Source organism: Silurus meridionalis, chromosome 17 (assembly GCF_014805685.1).
Source record: "Silurus meridionalis isolate SWU-2019-XX chromosome 17, ASM1480568v1, whole genome shotgun sequence".
In the NCBI taxonomy this organism is placed as follows: domain Eukaryota; kingdom Metazoa; phylum Chordata; class Actinopteri; order Siluriformes; family Siluridae; genus Silurus; species Silurus meridionalis.
In genome coordinates, this window is record NC_060900.1 from 5,299,562 (window position 1) to 5,321,420 (window position 21,859).

Consider the following 21,859-nt stretch of genomic DNA (forward strand, 5'->3'; position numbering starts at 1 on the left):
AACAAAATATCAAACTGAAACAACACAATATATAAATAATAGGTATAAATGAACAAATGATCATGAATCATTCAAACAAACAGAAATGTCCTGAAATTGATATACATTTTATTTAAACTCCCGAAATTTCAGGCTGTTCTGTGTGTGTTATAATGTGTTAATTAATGTTACACAGGAAAGTATGAATGTTCCCTACGAGGCCAAAGTACGCAGGCAAGCAACACTTTTTTAGCTTGCGAACACTTCGAAAAGCCTTCATGCTCTTAATGGCAAACTCTTCCACTGACCACGTTTTAATCCTGTTTCTTCTTCAGGAGCGTTTGAACGATCTGAATGTGAAAAAACAGGCACATGTAATTAAGACTCCATTTAAAACTAAGAAATCTATAAAACTACAAAAAAAAAAAAAAAAAGGTGTTAAGAATTAGTTCTGAGCTTCATGCTGATGGGGGTTGGAAAGTTTTAGCTTGTAGCATGCAACAAACTTTCGGAGAACTCCACGTTTCAGAAAGCTGAGTCGAGGCGAAAAAGGTTATAAAGGATAAGTAATAATGTAATGCAGCTACATTAGATCAGGAAGCACTGTAAGCGGATGGAGAAAAGACTTGCCAGATAGGAAATCAGAAACAGTGTAAACATGACCTGGAGGTGTTGTGCCTGCATTTGCTGGTGAAAAAATTATATCTATCTAAGCACAGGTTTGAAGCAACTCCAAACAGTGGGCATGGTATTGGCATGGTATATCATTAATATGTAAGTGAAACAATGGTACATAAGAATTAGTTTTATCAACACAGTTTAGAGTGTCTCATATATTTTGCAGAGAAAATCAAGTGGATTCACTGAAATTCTACATTCTGTACACTTTACACTTCATGTTCATTTTCGCACAATGGCCATAGAAAATGCTGATTTCTGATTGGCTAGCTTTTTATTTCTTAATTATAATATAAGACTATACAGGGCAAGGAATTTGTTATTAAATTATTATAGTATTTCTACATTAGCATTGGGAGTCAGTATTTATTCAAAAAAATCGGTGTGTATTTTCTGATACGGATACCCTTCAATTCTTGTGTAGGACTACGAGAAATTGTTTCTTGGCATCATTCAGGCAAAATCACACTATGATCAAGATGAGGTGCCTTACAAAACAGTGTTATCGAGTTGCAATCGCACAGTGCACGGTCCTTATTTTTCTGTCAAAAAAAACACATTTGGCAACTGTTTGCGCATTGGGAAACGCGAAATCGCCATGGTAATCGTGAAGCAGTTTGCAGTCACAAAGCAGAATCGGACGTGGTTTAACACTCTATTGTATCGCTGCATACTGTGTTGTAATTTGTATTGGAGCAAAGTCAGACAGAAATGCTTTTACAGGTGCTCATGGGCTGGAAAATGGTTTATAAGCCTACATGGAGTCTCAGAAGTGCTTTCTGACTAACAGTTTTCCTCTGAGTCTGAAGTGAACTTGATAGATGAGTGTGTGAAAGAGACAGAGAAAGAGAGAGAGAGAGAGAGAGAGAGAGAGAGAGAGAGAGAGAGAGAGAGAGAGAGAGAGAGAAAGCTATGTGAGCATGTGTTAAAAATAGTTATGAATGATATTAAGGCCCCTTAATCTCAATACTGATCTTAGCAATAAAAAGTCTCCATCTCCTACAAACATTTCTTTATTCTTCCTTTCACCTACGGTTAAGCAAACTTTGCAGACAAAATGTGAACGTTACAGTGGCAAAAAAGCATCACGACAAGCAAAAAGTAAGCAAGTCTGTATCTAGGCAGTATCAGGTTTAGCAGAATTACATGGTTGTGGGTTTAAATCCCCTGCAGTTCACCAAATGTGCTTTCGTAAACAATCCTGCTGAGTGCCGGATACCGGTAGTGATTTGGGTTTGTATGAATGAGTCATTGTTTTTTAAGGATTATTGCAAAAGCACATAAAAAGATTCACTAAAAACAATTGTTGGATTTACTGACAAGTTGGTAAACTGACTGAGTTGCATGAACTGGTTGCATGAAAAAGAGTGTCAACTCGAGTGATGTAGCTGAGTCTGAGGAACCGCAAATATGGCTACAGATGCTGAAATTTGAAACACTACCCAGATACAGCTATACATTAGGCGTTACACATACACGTATGTTGTCCGGAGAAAATGTCACTGAAATTGTGAAATACTGTTGATTAAATCTGTAATTCTGTTTCATGTAATCACAAACTGAACTCATATTAAACTCGATGCATTAGGTTTTCTTATTTTTTCTTATCGTAGTGCAGTTGTTCCACATTAACAAGTTTAACCAAAACATCTGCAATCGGTATAATTTCGACCCTCAAGAGTAGAGAAGCCTAGATTTTAAAAGTGACACATTTTGCGTTCGGAGCTACTTTACGAGTGATTTCTTTCTACGAACTCGGCTGTGTGTCTTTGCACCCTGCAGCTTATGATTCATACTTTGTGGGAATGATTCATTTTTCGAATGAGACCGATGACGTTCGTTTCTATGGCAATGGTGCATGTGGTGGGCAGGCAGGACCACCCTCCAACCTGCACACTTATACACACACACACACACACACACACACACACACACACACACACACAAACTCTGTCTCCCTTCAAGACTGAAAGCCGACGGAAGTTGCAGCTCGGTGATAACAGTTTTTCATGGCCGTGACTCACCGCAGACAGAATTCGCCGCTTAATACCAGAGATTAAACCACGTTAAACACACAAATCTTTCACAGACCTCAGAAGGAAGTGCCAAAATCACAAAGAAGAAAACACATGCCACTTTTTATCTTTGGGTTTCAGAGGAATTATTCTGATTATTCTAAGTTCAGAATAATCGAGCCCATGATCCAAACACTGGTAAACCACAATGCAGTAATGGTTTGGCCTGGTGTATAAATAAAGCACATTAAATCAGACATCATGAAAAAAAGGAGTAAACTGGGAACAGTTTAGCATAAATAATAAAATTAAAATGATTTTTTTATTTACTCTAAAATTAGGCATATTTGATGTCTGAATTTGTTTTTTATGCACTGCAGCTGTGGGGATAATGTTAGCTAGGAAGCTATGTCTCTGATCGGAAAAAATGAAATATAAAAAAATCTAGTTCAAACAACATTATTGTCCACCTCCCATCGGAATCTGCTGAACTAAAAACACTTCATTTTTACTTCTGAATGAGACAGCCAGCTAATTTATTAGCCCTCTCCCTTAGTCTACCTCTGTCCAGTTTTATAAACAGCAACTTTAGTGAGACACTGAACAATGTGTATCATCTAGACATGCAGTTTAATCTATTATGGGATTATTATCTAAATAATTTCACAATTTATAACAAGCTATTTTGTATTTCTGATCATTGCATTGTTAGCTTGTCAATCATAGGCTAGTTGAATTGTGAAAACTCGAATTCTCAAAACTCGAATTTTTCAAAAAGTCACTGTTAGTATTATTCTATACCCTGTATGTAAGTATGATTGTGATTCTTATGTACAAACCATACTGTTTAACACTGAAGCAGTAACTAGCTAGTCACAATTATATCGCTTGGCTGGGGTGTAAATGACTTTGTACTTATACTTATATCATAAGTTCTTATAAGTACAGTACAAATCCCACATCTGTGCACAAAGTATCATCAATCAAATGGGATTGGTTCAGCATTAAAAGTTTCTAAATATAGAGAAAAATGTCTAATAATATAATATAATATAATATAATATAATATAATATAATATAATATAATATATGTAAAGGTATGTAATTATTAGGAATTTGTTTTCCTTCTATTTTTTTTCTTTGCAACAAATAGGTGTCAAAAGTGTATATTATTATAAATATTTTTTACCCCTACAAACAATATTTTTTAAAACATTGTCACACTGAAATGTTGGATTTCACCTCATATATAAATTTTTTTTATTATAATAAAATTTACAAGTGAACTTTAAAGCTTTTATTATTTTATTTTTTACGTTTTGATAATCATAGCCAAAAAATGCATTAATGATTCTTTTTTACGAGACCTTTTTTTGTTTGGAATTCCAAAGCTAGATAAAACATGCGATACAAAAGCATAAAACCCAACGTTACACACCAGCTATTTCCATTGCCCTTAGAAATGTTCATGGTCATGAAGTGTCTGGAATCCACCCTGAGCTATCATATTAAACTAAAACAATATGTTTTTTGGCAGCCGTTAGTCATTACTGTTGCTTTTGCACAGATGCTCTTACACATGTACTCCTTTCGCCACAAGCTTATCGCTTAAAGTCACGGTGTATGAAACGTCTGTCATCCTCAAATTGTCATCCTGCAGCTTGATAAGCTCCTTAAAAAAAAGACAAAAGGAAGTAGGAAGAAACCAAGGAAGTAGTGGTCCCCGAGAGTGCTGAGCCAGTGGAGGGCTCAATCCGTCTGACCTTGACAAGCTTCATTGATTTCCGGACCAAAAAAAACACAAAAAAAAACAAAGAAAACTGATACCTGCTCTTTGAATCATTGATAAGCACAGGGTTGCTGACTGGGACTATCTCTCACTCTCTCTTCCTCTCTTTTTTCCTCTTTTTTTGTTCTGGTATTTTTTTTTATCTGGGAGAGAGCAGTGAGTATCACACCCAGACTTCCTGAACCCAAGGGCTTCAGTTTCATTCCTTGTCTTCCCTAATGTCCACTGCGTTTCTTTGCAGTCACAGCAAGGTCAGCACTGAGGAGCTACACCCTCAGATTCAGGCCTTTAAGAGATGCATGCACATACATTGGAACCACACCGCAGTGTGAAAAGAGCCTCTTAGGATATCAAGGATATATAATCCGGCATGGAAAAAAAACAGGAAATAGTCATAAAATCATTCACTTATGCGTTAGATCTACAAAATACGTTTGCATGGAGGACAGTAGAACAGTGAGTCTAGTGTATAATCTAGTCTGGATTAACACTAGTCCTGCTTGGGATAGGCTCCACTGCTTCTAAAGTCACTGATAATTATTTCAAATAAACGTCAAGCCATTCCTGGAAAATTAAAGAATGGATGCATATACTTATAACTGTATAATTCACTATATGGACAGAGGTTTCTGGACACCTGACCATAAAATTCGTTTGTGCTTTTTCAACATCCCATTCCACATTTAGTCCCTATTTCCTGTTATAATAATGTTCACTCTTCTAGGAAGATATCCTACTAGATACTAAAGTGTGCATGTAGAGATTTGTGCTCATTTAACCATAAGGGGGTTAATAAAGTCAGCCACTGATTCAGGGGGAAGAAGAGACCTAGGGTCCAATTCTTCCAATTCTTCCCAAAGGTGTTCAAAAGGTTTGACGCCAGATCTTTATACCAGGTCACTCAAAATATCTTTGTCCATATAGTAAAAATACTGGCAAAACAAATACTGAAAAATAATAATATTCGTATACCGTAATTTCGGACTATTAAGCGCACCCAAATATAAGCCGCACCCACTGAATTTTACAAAGATTTTTATTTTGAACATAAATAAGCCGCACATGTCTATAAGCCGCACTGAAGTCTACACTGAAACTAAAAAACTTTACACAGGCTTTAACGAAAGACAGTGTCTGTAACACGGCTTGTATCTAAACAGTAGCCTACCAAGAAAGTCATTGTTCACTGTCTTCCTCCTTCCTTTCACAACAATTTCTCTCAGGAGTTTATCTTTTGGCATCGTCGTGCGTTTAAAAATCACCATCGGTGAAGCTTTTCTCTCGATGCCGTGCAGCTCAGGAACACAGGTGAAGTGTTGTTTTCAGTGTGACGAATGATTTGCATTTCCTGTAGACAGTCCGAGTGAGCGGCAGGTCAAACGTTAGAGGAACCTCATCCATATTTATGATGTGGTGCGGCCCGATTCACTGGGAGCGCATCTGATTTAATATAAAGAGTTTAATTGGTTCACCTTAACCCGTTCAGCAATTTAATTGGTCTAATGTTATGGGGTTTCGTTTTTTGGCTTGAAGCTTGTGAAACCGGGAAAAAACCCGGAAAAATCCATAAATTAGCCGCTTCGTTGTTTAAGCCACTCGGTTCAAAGCGTGGGAAAAAAGTAGCGGCTTATAGTCCGTAAAATACGGTAGTTGGAAAAATAAGCTGATCTGACTGAGACAATATCCTGGTTGGAGTCCTTGTAAGATTCCCGCTGTGCTTTTAAAATTGTCAGAAATTTGTTTGTGTTCACTATACAGTGAATTGGCTTTTTATTATTATAGTTTGAAAGACAAGATATTGTACAAAGTATTGTTGTTTAGCTTTCTATGTATAAATTAATAAAATGTGTCAAGCAATCAAGCAGAGTTTTGATTTGATGGACAGTGGATAAAAACTGGCGATTGTAGGGTGAGTATACTGTATGCAAATGTAATGAATTGAAGTAAATCTTGCAAAGTGACAGTTAGAGCGAGATAGTACAGAGGTCCAGAGGCCATCAACAACAATTGGAATACAAAATAGTTTCCCTCAAACCAACCAGCAATCAAATCACAAATGCAGCATTGAAAAACCAGCACCTCCAATTTTAAGCAGTTGTCAGTAGAAAGCCCACAAGTAGAAAAGTGTCACGAAAAAAGCAGAAGAGAAGACGTACAGCTCTCCGAGACAAGCTGGTTAAAGAAAGAATTGGCGAGTGTTAAGCAATTAGTAGAGCACAGAGAACAAGATGAGGAACAGCCTCCCACTTCAGCCCTCCTATTGAAGCATTTCTGAAGCTTCCGTTCCCTGAAGTACCCATTTCCAAAACCAGAACAATGTCTCCTGTCCAGAGCCGGGACTCTTTAACGAAGGCCTGGCAGTGGGATAGGAGCAGCCGGACCAGTGCTTACCTTTAATTCCGAACTTTGAATTCCGGCCAAACTTGAGGATGATCAGCATCAGGACAAAGCCTATGAATGTGACGGCGGCGATTCCCACGACCACGTACACCTATGGGATGGAACAGAGCATGTATAGCGAGCATTCCCACACTCCTGCACATACACACACACACACACACACATGCTGAATAGTAAACAGTGCCAAGAACGAGTCGTTCTCTTTACCAGGCTAAAGTAAAAACACTCACAGCAACTCGGTCTTCAGGTGGCTCCAGAGGCGTGTCATCTGTGTCAGGAAAAAGAAAAGGAAATTTACTGTATATCACTTCTATATTTTTTTACTTTATTGAATAGCATTCATTGGTGTTATTTGTGTTTGAGTGTTAGTTGTGTAAATTCATTGTACCTGTAGTCGGGTCTAGAAAAGAATGCAGAGAAAAAGACAATGTAAAAAACAAAAGGCAAAAGAATTGAATATGGGCATGCATTACACGACATATGTTGCATACACAAGACTGTATGTAGGCTGTTAAAGATAAAACACGTCAACTCACCGTAATAGAGGGAATCTGTGGCTGTTGTATCTTTGGGTTTGATGTGAAAAGGAGAAAAACATGTTTAGAAAATGCATTTTTAAAATAACTGTTACAAAATTCACACACTGGAAATTCCTTCCAAACATGTTATAAACGCATCTCCATAGTTAACTTGTAGTCATATTGTGGTTCAAACTTAAATCTAGTTGCTCTAAAGCACTGTAGTCACGTCATCACATTGTATAAAACAGCTACCAGTCTAATATATTGTTTCTATTACAGGTCACTTCTATTTGTTTCTTGGCAAACAGCAAAGTATGTCATCAAGAAATACTACAAGAAGGTCTAACAACATGGCAGAATTACTGCAATTATTGGTCATTTATATCATTTTCAATCATTCATTTTGATCTAAGAAGTTGTAGCATTGTAGCAACCTCTGTAGCATTGACATTAATAAAAAAATTAACAAAACAACAACACCAGGTTTTGCAATTGAAGCGAATTGGGTTGCGGCCTCGGACACCCTTTACATGATATAAAACATATGAAGGTCTAGAAGTGAATTCAAAAACTTCAGCAACTTCCCAGGTCAACAAAAAATGTAAAACAAAGTGCAAATGCTTGCATTAGCAAAGATTTCCATCATGCAACAAAAAAAATGTCTTTGCATAGGGTAGATTGTTAGGAAACTGGGGTCAGAGCAGAGAGGTATAAGGGCCTTGCTCAAGAGCCCATCAGCGGCAGCCTGGCAGTACTGAGGTTTAAACTCCTGACTTTCCAATCAGTAACCCAGAGTCTCAACCACTTAGTTACCAATTTATACAAACTTGACTGACTGTACATTATTGTTTATTAAGATAAAGTTCATAAAAGGTTTGGAAAATAGGGTTTGGGTCTGACAACAGAATCCAAGCCACAGAAAGCAACTTACTAGGTAGGTTATTGAATTTGTTCAATTTAATAACTATTTGTAATGCCAAACATTGACTGGAAAGGTTACTTGGGTTTAAGTGAACAAGGGTTCACTGATTCTAATATAATTTTGCACTTTCAATAATAATGATGAACTGGAATTATCAGGATCAAATAACTTTTTATTGGGCCGTGAGTAAAAATCTTGAGGACAAGACACAATATCTTCACTATAATGAGACAACAGGATTTGACAGGGAACTCACCATTCCACGGGTTGTGCATGAAGTGGGCGAATACAGATTTGCGGTCTTTGCCGTAACGGTTGCTGGCCAACAACGTGTACTCGCCGTTGTTGATGTGCGTGGGGCTGTCGAGCTGCAGGCAGCCGTGATACTCATGCTCGGAGTAATCGTGGATCCGGGTGCTTATAAAGACTCCCTCAGTCAGAGGCTCACCCCGTAACAGCCAGTTCAGCTTCGGCTGGGGGTTGCCAGATACACTGAAGGGGATGCACCAGTGGTGGTCGGGGATGGCGTCCATGAGCTTGCTGATCGTTGGAGGGACTAGAGTCAACATGCAGGGAAAAAACAACAAAAGAAAAACTTTTTTTTAACTTACAAGAAGTTGTTAATTGAGGCAGAAAATATATGTAAAGCTTTTATATTTTTAAAATATTTCTTTAATGGATCTGTAAAGCTATAAATCTACTTTTTCAGAGGAAAGGATTTCCAACTGATTGTACACAGACACCAGAAACCCTTCTAGAAGGCAAACAAAATAATAATACAGTAGCCATAATTACATATGAACATTACAGTAAGGCTTTAATTCATTTCTTTTTTATTTTAGATAGTTTTATACATTAGCTTTATATTTGAAAAGATTTATTTACAGAATTCAGTGACTGCCTTTAAAGTTCGACTATAAATTAATTAAATAAGAACAGGGTCATGTGTTGATTTAGTTGTGGATCGTAATCACATGATCTATTCATGCGGTGAATGGAGAAAAACAGGAATATCGGTGACAGGATATTTATTTAAATATTTATTGCTGAAAAGGATTTTCACCTTTTAACAGTGAGGTTCCATTCTTTTAAAATCCAACAAAATCCTGCAATGAAACACTTTAGGACGTATCACTATGATTGGAAACGAATCACATGGGTGATTTCTTTACAGTAAGTACTAAAGCATCTCAGTGCTCAGTGCTCGCTGAAACAAAGTGCTGGGCTCATTCTTATTGACCGTGTTGGTTTTTTTAGGTTACCATCCTATTTCCTCTTCTTTATATTTTTGAGGAAACACAGCGTGCTTTGGTTTTACGTCACAGAGTATCACATGCATTTTTTTACGAGTACGAGCGAATGAGCGAGTTCGATATATTGGATGTGGAGCGATACCATCGTTCTAATCACAACACGTATTCTAACTCACAGTGAATGTCGAGGTGCAAAAGGCTTCACTCTCCCCTGCTGTGTTGTCAGAGCTGCAGGTGATTTTGCATTCGTTGTCCAAGGGGGAGAGATCTCTGAGTCTGAGTGTCGTAGACTGTCCCGAGGTCACAATCTATAAGAAAGAGAGAGAGAGAGAGAGAGAGAGAGAGAGAGAGAGAGAGAGAGAGAGAGATGTATGAGCTACACAGAGACTGTAAATGTGACTTGCATCTAAAAATAAAGAAATATCAATTTGCAGACAGACAGCAAGGCACGGATTACCTCATAGCTCGAATTGAGTGGGCAGGTAATCCAGTTGAGATCGGGCGTGGGCATTCCTGAGGCGTTACAAGTTAGTGTTACATTTGAACCTGCCATCAGGGAAACGCTTTTAGGATGGAGGATGACTGTAGGGACAACTGTAAAAAAACAAAAAAACAAACAAGTTTAAACTAAGTTCTACCCCAAGCGTCAAACTCGTACACTGAGGAAATGATCAAACAAAGTCGTTCTTGATAGTGCTAGTGATAAGCTGGTGAGTTCAGGAATCAGGTATTGTTTTGACAGTGACTGGTGGAATGATAATATAATGATGTCCATTGTGACGCTTTTTTCAGCTTGCCCAGGTGGCACGATCTTTCTATCATTGAAGACAAATATCTTTCCTTAAACCATTGTTCCTTTTAAATCTTCATTGGACACCATTGAATAGCTAAATACATCAGTGTGAATATCTTGCACAGTATCTACACTCGTTGTGCTCATAAAGACACAATGTCAGAAACGATTCAATATATTATAAAATTATATTATAAAAGGGCTAGGGGTGAATACTGCGCTCTGCCATCCGTAATTCTGATTTGATGAAGGGAATTTTCGAAATGTTTTTAAATAAAAAAATTCATAAAACCCCGCACTATTGTAAAACTCTACCGAATAAACATCAAAGGAAATATCAGTAAAGAAATGCTCAGAAATATTTCAGGCAACATCCATTGCAGAGCCTGACAGCACAATCCTGGGCACAGGAAGTTCAAACCTAACAAATGTACGCTTTTTTTATTAACTTACTAGATGCGCAATTTGATTTGTACTACTTTTAGTGATGGTGAATATTGACTCTGCTTGAAAACGAGCCAAAACCAGCAGAAACCATCAAATACTTAAATAATCTATATTAAAATCTTGGACAGTACCTAAATGACCTTGATCAAGCTGTGCACTAAAGACACTTGACCTGCGTTGCAAAGTGGAGTGAATTAAAACAGCAGATTTGCATTAGTTATTGTCCATTTCTCTTCTCGTTCTGGGGAGAATACGGAAATAGAGAGCGTTTGACTGCTACCCAGAAGATGCCCATTGTGGAGTGTCGTCGCTATATGCCTTTTTGTCTATGTACTCTGAGGATTCACTCATTCATTTCCAGCTTTGCTCAGGCCCGTTCTGCTCTGCCTTATTCACTTGTTCTTTCTATCTTTGCCCCTTTAAGGCTAAAATTGCTTAAAATAGACAGCTATGGATCAATAAGTGTCAGGGTCATTAGCTCCCCAGTCTGAGAAATACAGCTGGAAGACAACCCAGCTTGTCCAACAACCATTAACATTGATGTCTATAAAGTTTTTTAGTTTTTCTGTTATGCCACACAAAAACACCACAGAATATCACAAGCACAAATGCTAGTTATTTCTATATTTCTGCATATATCTTTGCTAGCTTGTAAAAATTAGCACCTTCGAGCAAGAAATATCGTAAATATGCTGAGCTGAGCATGTGTGACCTAAATACCAGTAGCCTGGGTTAGGCTTAGTCCCATAAGCCATTCCACATAATATTCTGGAACATCTTGTGCCTGTTGCTAATCACGCAGCTTCTCCTTAACGCTTCTGTCTACACTATCTGGATAGTTAACGGTTTTTGGTTTCCCGAAACTATTTTCTGAAAGGGAATCCTTTCTTCTAAGGTTATGGGCACAATAGATCCTTGAACTGTCGAGAGATCCTTCAGAGGAACAAACCTCAGAGTTTAAAGGTTAAATAAATCGAATGTTTTTTTCTCTGACACTGACTAAAAACTCTGGAGTATGTTAGGGTACATTTTTTAAATTAGCAAGAAAAAGGTTGCAGGTGCTATGCTAGCAAAGTTGTAGCATAATGCAAACAAAAGGTGTTGAATAGCTGAAAGGAAAATAAAATTGACAACAGCAAAACATTATAGTAATATTCAAATATCGTCCAAACAAGCACAACAGCAACACATTTATTTTTAAATAATGCTGCAGTCACATTAGACTTTCAGCATGAGAAATTTATTTAGGAACCTGCTGCGAAAAAAGAAAAAGTGGGGGGGTTTATGAGTTGTCCAAAAAAATGTAGAATGTATAATGTTTAAATCTGAAATCTACTTGTGTACCCAGCAACCCAGTAGATCAGGCAGTATTGGTCTTGTGTTAGTCTTCATGTAATATGAATTCACTGGTCAGAGTTCATCAAATGAATATTTGGAATACAGGAAAAATTTGATCTCACAAATTCAGGCTCCAGCAATCATGTGTATGAATGAAATTTAATGAAAAGTTTGGTTGTGAACGCAGCCTAATTCTGACAGAAAAACATTTTTGTTTGAAAGATTAAACTACTTTACTATGAGTCATTTTGAGCAAGTTAGTGAGAGGCCAAGCGCTAACATTTAGGGACCTCTTAACACTTTGCCAAAAAAAAAAGTACATTGTGCAACAATTGGCAACCAAGTACGTTTTAGATTTTTATTTTCAGTAAGCACATTCTGGTTGTTAAATTGTCCATTCAGAGCAAAGAAAAAGACCTGAGGTTATAAGACAGTACACCAGAGATTTGACTGGCATTTCCACATAACATAACAATTTGACATAACTGTTGCTGCATTGGCTTTTGTATTAATCTGAACAAATGTCCATGTCTATTTCACATATTATTATTATTATTATTATTATTATTATTATTATTATTATTAATGTATATTATATACAGTACAGACCAAAAGTTTGGACACACCTTCTCATTCAAAGAGTTTTCTATATTTTCATGACTATGAAAATTGTAGAGTCACACTGAAGGCATCAAGGGCTATTTGACCAAGAAGGAGAGTGATGGGGTGCTGCGCCAGATGACCTGGCCTCCACAGTCACCGGACCTGAACACAATCGAGATGGTTTAGGGGTGAGCTGGACCGCAGAGTGAAGGCAAAAGGGCCAACAAGTGCCAAGCATCTCTCGGGGAACTTCTTCAAGACTGTTGGAAGACCATTTCAGGTGACTACCTCTTGAAGCTCATCAAGAGAATGCCAAGAGTGTGCAAAGCAGTAATCAAAGCAAAAGGTGGCTACTTTGAAGAACCTAGAATATGAAATTTTTCAGTTGTTTCACACTTTTTTGTTATGTATATAATTCCATATATAATTCCACATGTGTTAATTCATAGTTTTGATGCCTTCAGTGTGAATCTACAATTTTCATAGTCATGAAAATAAAGAAAACTCTTTGAATGAGAAGGTGTGTCCAAACTTTTGGTCTGTACTGTATATAAACATTTTATATATATATATATATATATATATATATATATATATATATATATATATATATATATGTATATATATGTATATATATAATTTTAACAGTGTTTATCATTATTTATAAGCTTAGCTTATAAAGACATGTGATAAACAATTATTTGATAATATCATCCTATATAAATGTAATAATGTGAATTATTCTACTACAATAATTCCTTAAAAAATTATATTCATTTAATGTTCTACATAGTTTTTTATGTCATTCACATTATATGCAAGTTGTAAGACGCTATATGTAATACACATTTATTTCTGTAATGTAACCATGGAAACAATTCCAAATTGATGTAGCAACTACTTATCCTTGAACAAACAAGGAAGGTCATGCTGGTAGTGTCCTTTTTGGATGTACTGTAAGCTTTCAAATAGCAATAATGTTAATAATGCAGCTTAAATTTTGATTTGAAGCACTGAAATTGTAGCATTTTAACATTTTTATAATGTACAAGTATATGCATTTTACAATTGCTTTTTGATCATGCATCTATTAGTAGAAGTTTATAAGGTGTGGCATTTTGACAATAAAATTTCAAAACCTTTTTGCAGATTATAAATTCCAAAATAAATTTTTTTTTTTTTTTGTGTTCGCTTGTTAGCTTAACTGAAATGTCACTTGTTTGAATGTGAAACACTCAGCGATACACTCCAGAACAAATTTTTATCTTTATGAGTACAGCAATATGTCTGGATAATATTCATTTATGAAATAAATGAATAAAGAAAAAAGTAAAGCGTGTACATTTCTTTTACAACCCATTTAGTGTATCAAACGACATGGGGTCATGAACCCTAGTTTGGGATCCCAGCATTATTATGAGTTATATCAAGGGAATTTAATACACACTATGTGGACAAAAATATTAAGACACCTGACCATATGTGATCCTTCACCAAATTGTTACCACAAACTTGAAGGCATTGATGTGGTACTATTACATTTTCCCTTCTCTTCAACTAGGAGATCCAAACTTGTCCCAGCATGACAATGCCCCTGTGCACACAGTGAGCTCCATTAAATCATGGTTTACATATGTTGAAGTGGAAGATCTTGAGTGGCCTGCTATAGAACCCTGAACTCAACCCTACTGAACATTGAAATGCTGACTGCACCCCAGACCTGCTCAACTCACCAACATCAGAATCGGACTTTACAAACGGGATGAAAGAGCACAAATTTCCACAAGCACACTCCAAAATCTAGTGTTAACATCTTCCCGGAAGAATGAAGGTTATTATAACAGCAAACGGGGACTAAAAGTGGAATCGCATTAAATCACATAAAAATCTTACGGTCAGGTATCCATAACTTTTGTCCATATACTGTAGAATATTATTATAAAATGCTTCATGAAGCATTCATATACATTCATTTATTTAAATGTAATGCTTATTAGGAATTATTAACAACTTGCAAAGAATTATATACTCAGCTAATGATTACTGAGTATGTCTTACCCTAAGATCTAATGTTTGATCAGGTTTTTTTTATAAAGTTACAGCAAGAACCTGTATTTTTTTTGTTGGTTAAGGGAAAAAAACACTATCACTAAAATGCAACTGCTACAAATCTCTTCCAGACTTTCAATTTGAGCTTAAGTCCAGTGGCATGTTAAAGCACAATTGTGCACAAATCTCTTTATCTGAAACGGTGCAGTTCAGCGAAAACCTGGAATGTTCCTTTAATTAAAATGGAGTCGTACCACAGTTGGGGACGGTGATCTTGGACAGATGCCTCCGCTTCCCTCCTTCCTCCACACACATGAGCTCGGCTGCCTCAGACTCTTCACCTCTCCCCTGCTTCATCCACATGTTGTCACATGAGCACTGCAGCGGGTTTCCAGACAGAAGCCTGAAACACACAATCCATGTAATCCATATAAAGTACAGACCAAAAGTATGGACACACCTTCTCGTTCAAAGAGTTTTCTTTATTTTCATGACTATGAAAATTGTAAAGTCACACTAAAGGCATCAAGGGCTATTTGACCAAGAAGGAGAGTGATGGGGTGCTGCGCCAGATGACCTGGCCTCCACAGTCACCAGACCTGAACCTAATCGAGATGGTTTAGGGGTGAGCTGGACCGCAGAGTGAAGGCAAAAGGGCCAACAAGTGCCAAGCATCTCTCGGGGAACTCCTTCAAGACTGTTGGAAGACCATTTCAGGTGACTACCTCTTGAAGCTCATCAAGAGAATGCCAAGAGTGTGCAAAGCAGCAATCAAAGCAAAAGGTGGCTACATTGAAGAACCTAGAATATGACATTTTTTAGTTTTTTCACACTTTTTTGTTATGTATATAATTCCATATATAATTCCACATGTGTTAATTCATAGTTTTGATGCCTTCAGTGTGAATCTACAATTTTCATAGTCATGAAAATAAAGAAAACTCTTTGAATGAGAAGGTGTGTCCAAACTTTTGGTCTGTACTGTATTTGTATATATACACATATATACATATATATGGATTCTATTTTTTGGCTACAATTACTTGAACAAACACATTAGCCGAAAAACAGTCAGTCTGTCTGAATCTGTCTAGTGCAGAGTGAGTATTTTACGTTGGTGGACAGCTATGTATCAGACCAAAATGGACATGTGACTAATCGATTCAATTTGTAAGCAGATCCCATCAAAATGTCCGTGATGCTCCTGCGTCCGTTACATTCTCGTCAAAAAAACGCAGAAGAGCACTTACAGAAGAGTTTTTCGAATGCTTTAATGACCTAATGACAAGAAATCTAGTCAACAAAACAGATCTGATGAATCAAATTGGAATTGAATCCTAACTAATCACCTTTTACCTCAGGAGATGAGACAGAAATGAATTCTACTGCCAAAATTTGGCATTAATGATGTTTTTCTGGAGGTATTAAGTATAAAATTAAGATTGGGTTATTAATGTAAAAGATAGATGCAGGATTTAAAATGGAACAACACGCAGAAACCTATTTAAGTCATTTTCAGTAGCGCAAAATGTCACAATCTGACCATGTGAAAGGTTTTCCCAGACCGCCACACAAATATCGTTGATGTGACTCACAGGGAGGAAAGGTTCAGATGGTGAACAGTCTTCCAGGAGAGTGAGGACAGATTGTTATCCTTCAGGTTCCTGCAAATGACAGTTACAATCAGCAGCGCAACTACAAAAACAGCATGCTAGAAGGACATTTTCAAATCATTCATCCTCATTGTTTGTACTTAAAAGTACAAGCATGTAATTATCAAACACAGTAATGAATAAAAGCATCGCACTTACAAGTATTGCAGTTTGGCATTATTCTGAAACGCCTGCCGAGACACATACGTCAGCCTCGTGTTGGTCACTGTCCTGTTGTGCGAAACCAACGACAAAGGCAATGTCAATCTGTACAAACATGCAGAGCTCGAACTGTACTCTAAACCCTTCTGAAACTACTTACAGATTTCTGAGGTTGCGGTAGAAGGTCAGGTCTTTATCGTTGATGGAGGAGAAGCTGCTCTGGTTAGCGATATATCTGGCAATGAGATGAAAAAAACATTTCAAGAAATATGTGTGTGGACAAATGAGGAACAAAATACTCATCTGAAACCTTCAATCATTTACATATAATACAATATTCCAGCATCTTTGTACTCTATTGTACCCAGGAATACAGCCAGTAATAACTAAAGGTAGTATGGAAAACATAAACATGATTAAAATAAAGTTGAATATGTAAGTAAATATGGCTATTTATTATTTTAAACTCTATAAACATCCATTGTTATTTAGTCTAATCTTCAACCGTACTGTTTTGATGAACCTGTGCATACTGTAGCTTCACATTTACGTTACTAGACAAAACTGGAACCTGATATGTTCTTCTTCTGTTGTAGTTCATCTGCCTCGATGTGTGACATGTTCTGCATTCTGAGATCGTTTTCTGCTCATCAGAGTTGTATTCAATTTATCATAATCTCCCTGCCAGTTTAAAACCAATCTGACTTCTGTTCTCAAAGATACTAACAAATCACCAAGGCTTTTCTTCCCACAAAAATGCATACATTTCACAGACTGGTGTGTTCAAATCCGAGGACATCATCAATCTCTGTAATACTCGAATCAGCCTCATCTGCCTCAATCAGAACCCTTTTTTTTCTATTCGGAAATGTAATATGTACATGAGGTGTTCATGCATCCAATAAACATTAACAATGGTGAACTTTTTAAAATGTATTCTATATTAGGGTATAACGCTTCATCTTCTCGCTCCCATTGTTTACTTCGACCTTGTACATTTTAATTTATTGATTATATAACCGTATTTTTTTATTTTATTTTTTTTTAAGTTTCATGACTTGGTTGTGTAGCACTTTCACCTGGTATTGTGTATTAAAAAAAATTCTACATATAATGCTTTAATATAAATTAATAAATTAATATATATTTAATTTATGTATTTTTATTGCATTTTCTTGGGTAAATACAGTAAGCTATGTGATCTGATTTGACCTAGAAACATTTACAAAACATTTTCAGCATTTTTCACGTGTTAAGCTTCTTGATCACGTGAAATCCGCACTTTAGTAAACACCCCTCACTAAAAAGCTGCTCATTTTACTGCACAGTTTAACGTTTTAGTGGCTGCTTTGCACATCGCTGGGCTAATTATATGATCACTCATAAGATATAACTAACCCTGCTGCTTTTTTGTTGTTTCCTTTGAATACCCAGTCAACAAGGTCATCTTGCTGCTAATTGTACCACCTAATCCTCTTTTACTGGATAAAATGTTAATCAAATTTTCCCCCCAAAAAATAGCTGGAGATCAGTGTTAAGGAGATTTAATAGTTTTATTTCATGCATTCGTTATAAAGAACTCGAGCCAAACTGCACATAACTGGAGCACAGAGCGTGTAAAACGTCAATTAAATTAAGGGTCCTTGTCAGTGCATAACAATTTGAAAATGAATTGACAAATCCCTGTTTTGCAGCCATTGAAATTGCGTCTGTTCCAATTTTTTTTTTACAAATCGAAAGGATTTTATTCTGTGTTTGAACAAATTTTATCCAAAGATTCTTTCCGAAATTGACATTTGAATTTGAACGTAGACCTAGAAAACATTTGTATTGTAAATTTAACAATAAGTGCTTCAACACTGTGATGAAAAGTTTATACAAATGTGTCATAATGCATTGTATGTGTATCAATGTGTCAATTATAAATATATATATACAATATATTTTCAAAAATTACCATCAAATTCTCTCATCTATGTTTGGGTTCAATGTAAATGCATATAATAATGCTACATAGTTTTTATTTAATAATTGATATTAAGTATTTACTATTTACTGGATAATTAATATTATCCAGCACAAAAGGCTGTGTGTGTGTGTGTGTGTGTGTGTGTGTGTGTGTGTGTGTGTGTGTGAATTTAGAACTGAGTTGACACCCTACAGTGTTTCATGTTGAAGCTTCCATGATCAGTCGAGTTTAAGATTAAAATGCATGTCTTCCACTAGGTCTAGGGTGGTCTTCTGTTGTGCAGCACATCCAGAATATCTGTAATGGGGTTGTTGGAGGATTTTGGAGCAGCACGTTGACAATAACAGCAGCAACATGCCAACAACAACAGCAACAACAACAACAAAACTCTTCGACCTTCCTACTCTGTTCTAGTCTTTCTGCAGTAAAATCATGTGAATTTCAATAATGCAGAAAATGCACATGACCTGTCCCATGCTGTCATAGTTAGAACATGTCTGTCTGACTGTTATGTCAGCTCCCTTTGCCTTGTCCTTGATGATACGGAAGCAGGTGCTGAATGCATGCATGCATGCACGGCACTGGGAGCTCGTGCGTGCGGTGGCTGTTATTATAGTGGTTATGATTGTTAGTGAGTTGTTGGGTTTTTTGCACATACCTGGGTGAGGGTGTGATACCCTCAATACGGGCTTGTTTTATTGATTATAAAAAAGAGAATACATAAAATAGGGTTCGCGCTCACATGTCGGTGATGTTCTCCATCTCGGGCTCGCTGAGCGCAGGGAAAGCCGCAATGCCGCGCTCGGTGTCGGCGCAGTAAATCCTTGTGCCCGTGCACGTGCAGGCGGCGGGACACGACTCCGCGGGCCTCCAGAGCTCGAGCGCGAGCGCCGCGGCGACGCACGCCAGCCGCCAGCCCGCCATGCCGAGAGCGGAGCCCGCGCGCTGCAGGTTCATCCCCGCTTCTGCGACGCCAGATTTATCTCAGGATTGCGCCACTTGTTGTTGTTGTTGGGTTTTTTTTATTATAATAATTATAATTATTACTATCAATTAATCCTTTGAAAAAAATCCTGCGGCTCCTTTGAAGTGCGTTTCCTTTTCTAGTTGAATATATTTCCGAAAGCTCGCGCAAGCTTGGAGAGCGCGCGCCGAGGTGATCGCTGTAGAAGATCACGGACGAGACGTTTGTTTGTGTGTGTGTGTGTGTGTGTGTGCGCGCGTTTGTGCGTGCGTAGCGCGCGCACGTCGCGGAGCAGAAGATGAAGCAGCAAAAGAAGCGCCGCTTGTCGGAGGAGCGCGGACGCGCGAGCGCGACGGAAGGGGAGGAGGAGGAGCGGAAAGACCGTCACTCGAAGTGATGGATTCTGGACAGAGCGTTACGTATAGAGTGGGACAGACAGCGTCGAGCTGAGATGAGGTCCTGCAGAGCTTGAAATGTTAGGACTCGCCTACACACGGCCTGTCAAATGCTCGTGTTTAGGACCTTCATGTGTTCCTCTTCAGGGTGGATCCAGAGGAACACCGTTTGATCGTTCACGTGCACTTTCACGAGCACAATCAAATGGTCAGAGATAAAGCTCACATGGACACAAGAACTTTTGAGGATGGTTTGGAGACCCTGGAGCACAGACACGTCCAACATCATGCCAAAAGTTTGGTTCTTCCTGGTTGAAAAAGGTTCTTTAGATTGTAAAAAAATGTTTCTTCACACTCAATCATGTCAAATGGAGATATAACCTGATATAAAGCACTTCACTAATCCTGTCCCTTTCTTCTTTTCGGATCCACCTGATCCATCCCTACCTCTGGATGAAGTTCTTATTGGTTGGAGACCACGCTGTGAAGCTGAGGATGGTTTCACATGAACAACCTAAAGATTTATGACGTTTCTAAACAACTGAAGATTTATACAGATGGATTAGGATTGTAATTAATATAAACAGTCTACTACAATGGCTGAGGACTGCATGAGGAACCCCATCACTGAACAGTAAACCTCAACCATGATGGAACTGTAATGAACGGACTCTCGGTGTCAGGACAGGATGAGGACGGGTTCCCTTTTGAGTCTGGTTCCTTTCAAGGTTTCTTTCTCCTACCATCTTAGGGAGTTTTTCTTTGTTATTGTAGCCATGGTTCACTCATTAGAGATAAACTGATAGTGGTAAAGAGTATAGGCTGTAATATATACATTTATATTTTATAATCTGTAAAGCTGCTTTGGGTCAATGTTTTTTTGTAAAAAGTGCTAATAAAATAAAATTAAATAAGCTGAACTGAATATATCGGGACAAAACTGAACAGTTTAGTCAACACATATACTGTACACGTTTTATTAAATTTATTTATTTATTTATTTATTTATTTATTTATTTTTTATTTTAATTTTCTAAAAAAATTTTTTTAGCAATTTACTGAAAGGTTTACTAAGAATCCCAAAAATTGATGCTTCTTTGTTTTCTGGCTTCATCATCTTCAAGAGTGAAGTGAAAAATTAGTATTCTGATGAGATGCCCGTCCTAAGGGCACCAGGGTCCTTGAATGTGGATAAAAGTTCAACCCATAGAATATATCTACAAAATGGGAGGATTCTGAGCAAAGTTAGACCACCACTACCATCAAAACACCAACTGAGGGAAAATGTTTGGAAGAGCAGAGTTCATTGCTCCAGTACAGTTCAACTTGAATCGTTGAACTGTTCTTCACATGTAGACGATTCACATATCTTCTTCTTCTTTCGGCTGCTCCCCCATTGGGGTCGCCACAGTGGATCATCCGTCTCCATACTACTCTATACCACTCATACTACTCTCCATACTACTCCATACTGCTGTCACACTGTTCTCATACATGTCCTGCACCACCCTCACATACTTCTCTGACACACCTGACTTCCTCATACAATACCACAACTCCTCTCTCCAGCCTGTCATACACTTTCTCTAAATCCACAAACACACAATGCAACTCCTTCTGACCTTCTCTATACTATAACTTCATGATGTGACTGATCAACTTTATTCCCCTTTTATTCTCTTATTCTTAAAGATTCATACCAACACAAGTTTCCATTCCTCAACATCCTCTGACCTTCCAAACGTTTTTTGAACAATCTGGTAAAAACTCCACTAAATTTCTCCTAAACATCTCCATGCTTCAGACAATTCACATACTGTATACTGTATGTGAATGTAGTTTTCTATACAAAAATAAATGTAGTTGCATGTGATGTATTAATATTTTAGTACTTTTTTTTTTACATTTGATTTTTTTTTCAATAAGATTT

At 37.4% G+C, this 21,859-nt stretch overlaps 1 protein-coding gene across 1 annotated transcript in view; it reads right to left on the reverse strand.

Annotated features, from left to right (window-relative positions):
* Positions 1-19,998, reverse strand: part of ntrk2a (neurotrophic tyrosine kinase, receptor, type 2a) — a 47,536-nt gene extending 27,538 nt beyond the window's left edge. Inside the window, 13 exon segments of the mRNA XM_046871171.1 lie at positions 6,853-6,952; positions 7,092-7,129; positions 7,250-7,261; positions 7,398-7,427; positions 8,561-8,860; positions 9,734-9,754; positions 9,757-9,865; positions 10,015-10,151; positions 15,042-15,190; positions 16,383-16,451; positions 16,599-16,670; positions 16,762-16,836; positions 19,313-19,998. Of these exon segments, the coding sequence (XP_046727127.1) occupies positions 6,853-6,952; positions 7,092-7,129; positions 7,250-7,261; positions 7,398-7,427; positions 8,561-8,860; positions 9,734-9,754; positions 9,757-9,865; positions 10,015-10,151; positions 15,042-15,190; positions 16,383-16,451; positions 16,599-16,670; positions 16,762-16,836; positions 19,313-19,527 (1,327 nt within the window). The 5' untranslated portion in view covers positions 19,528-19,998.
* Between the last annotated feature and the right edge of the window lie 1,861 nt (positions 19,999-21,859).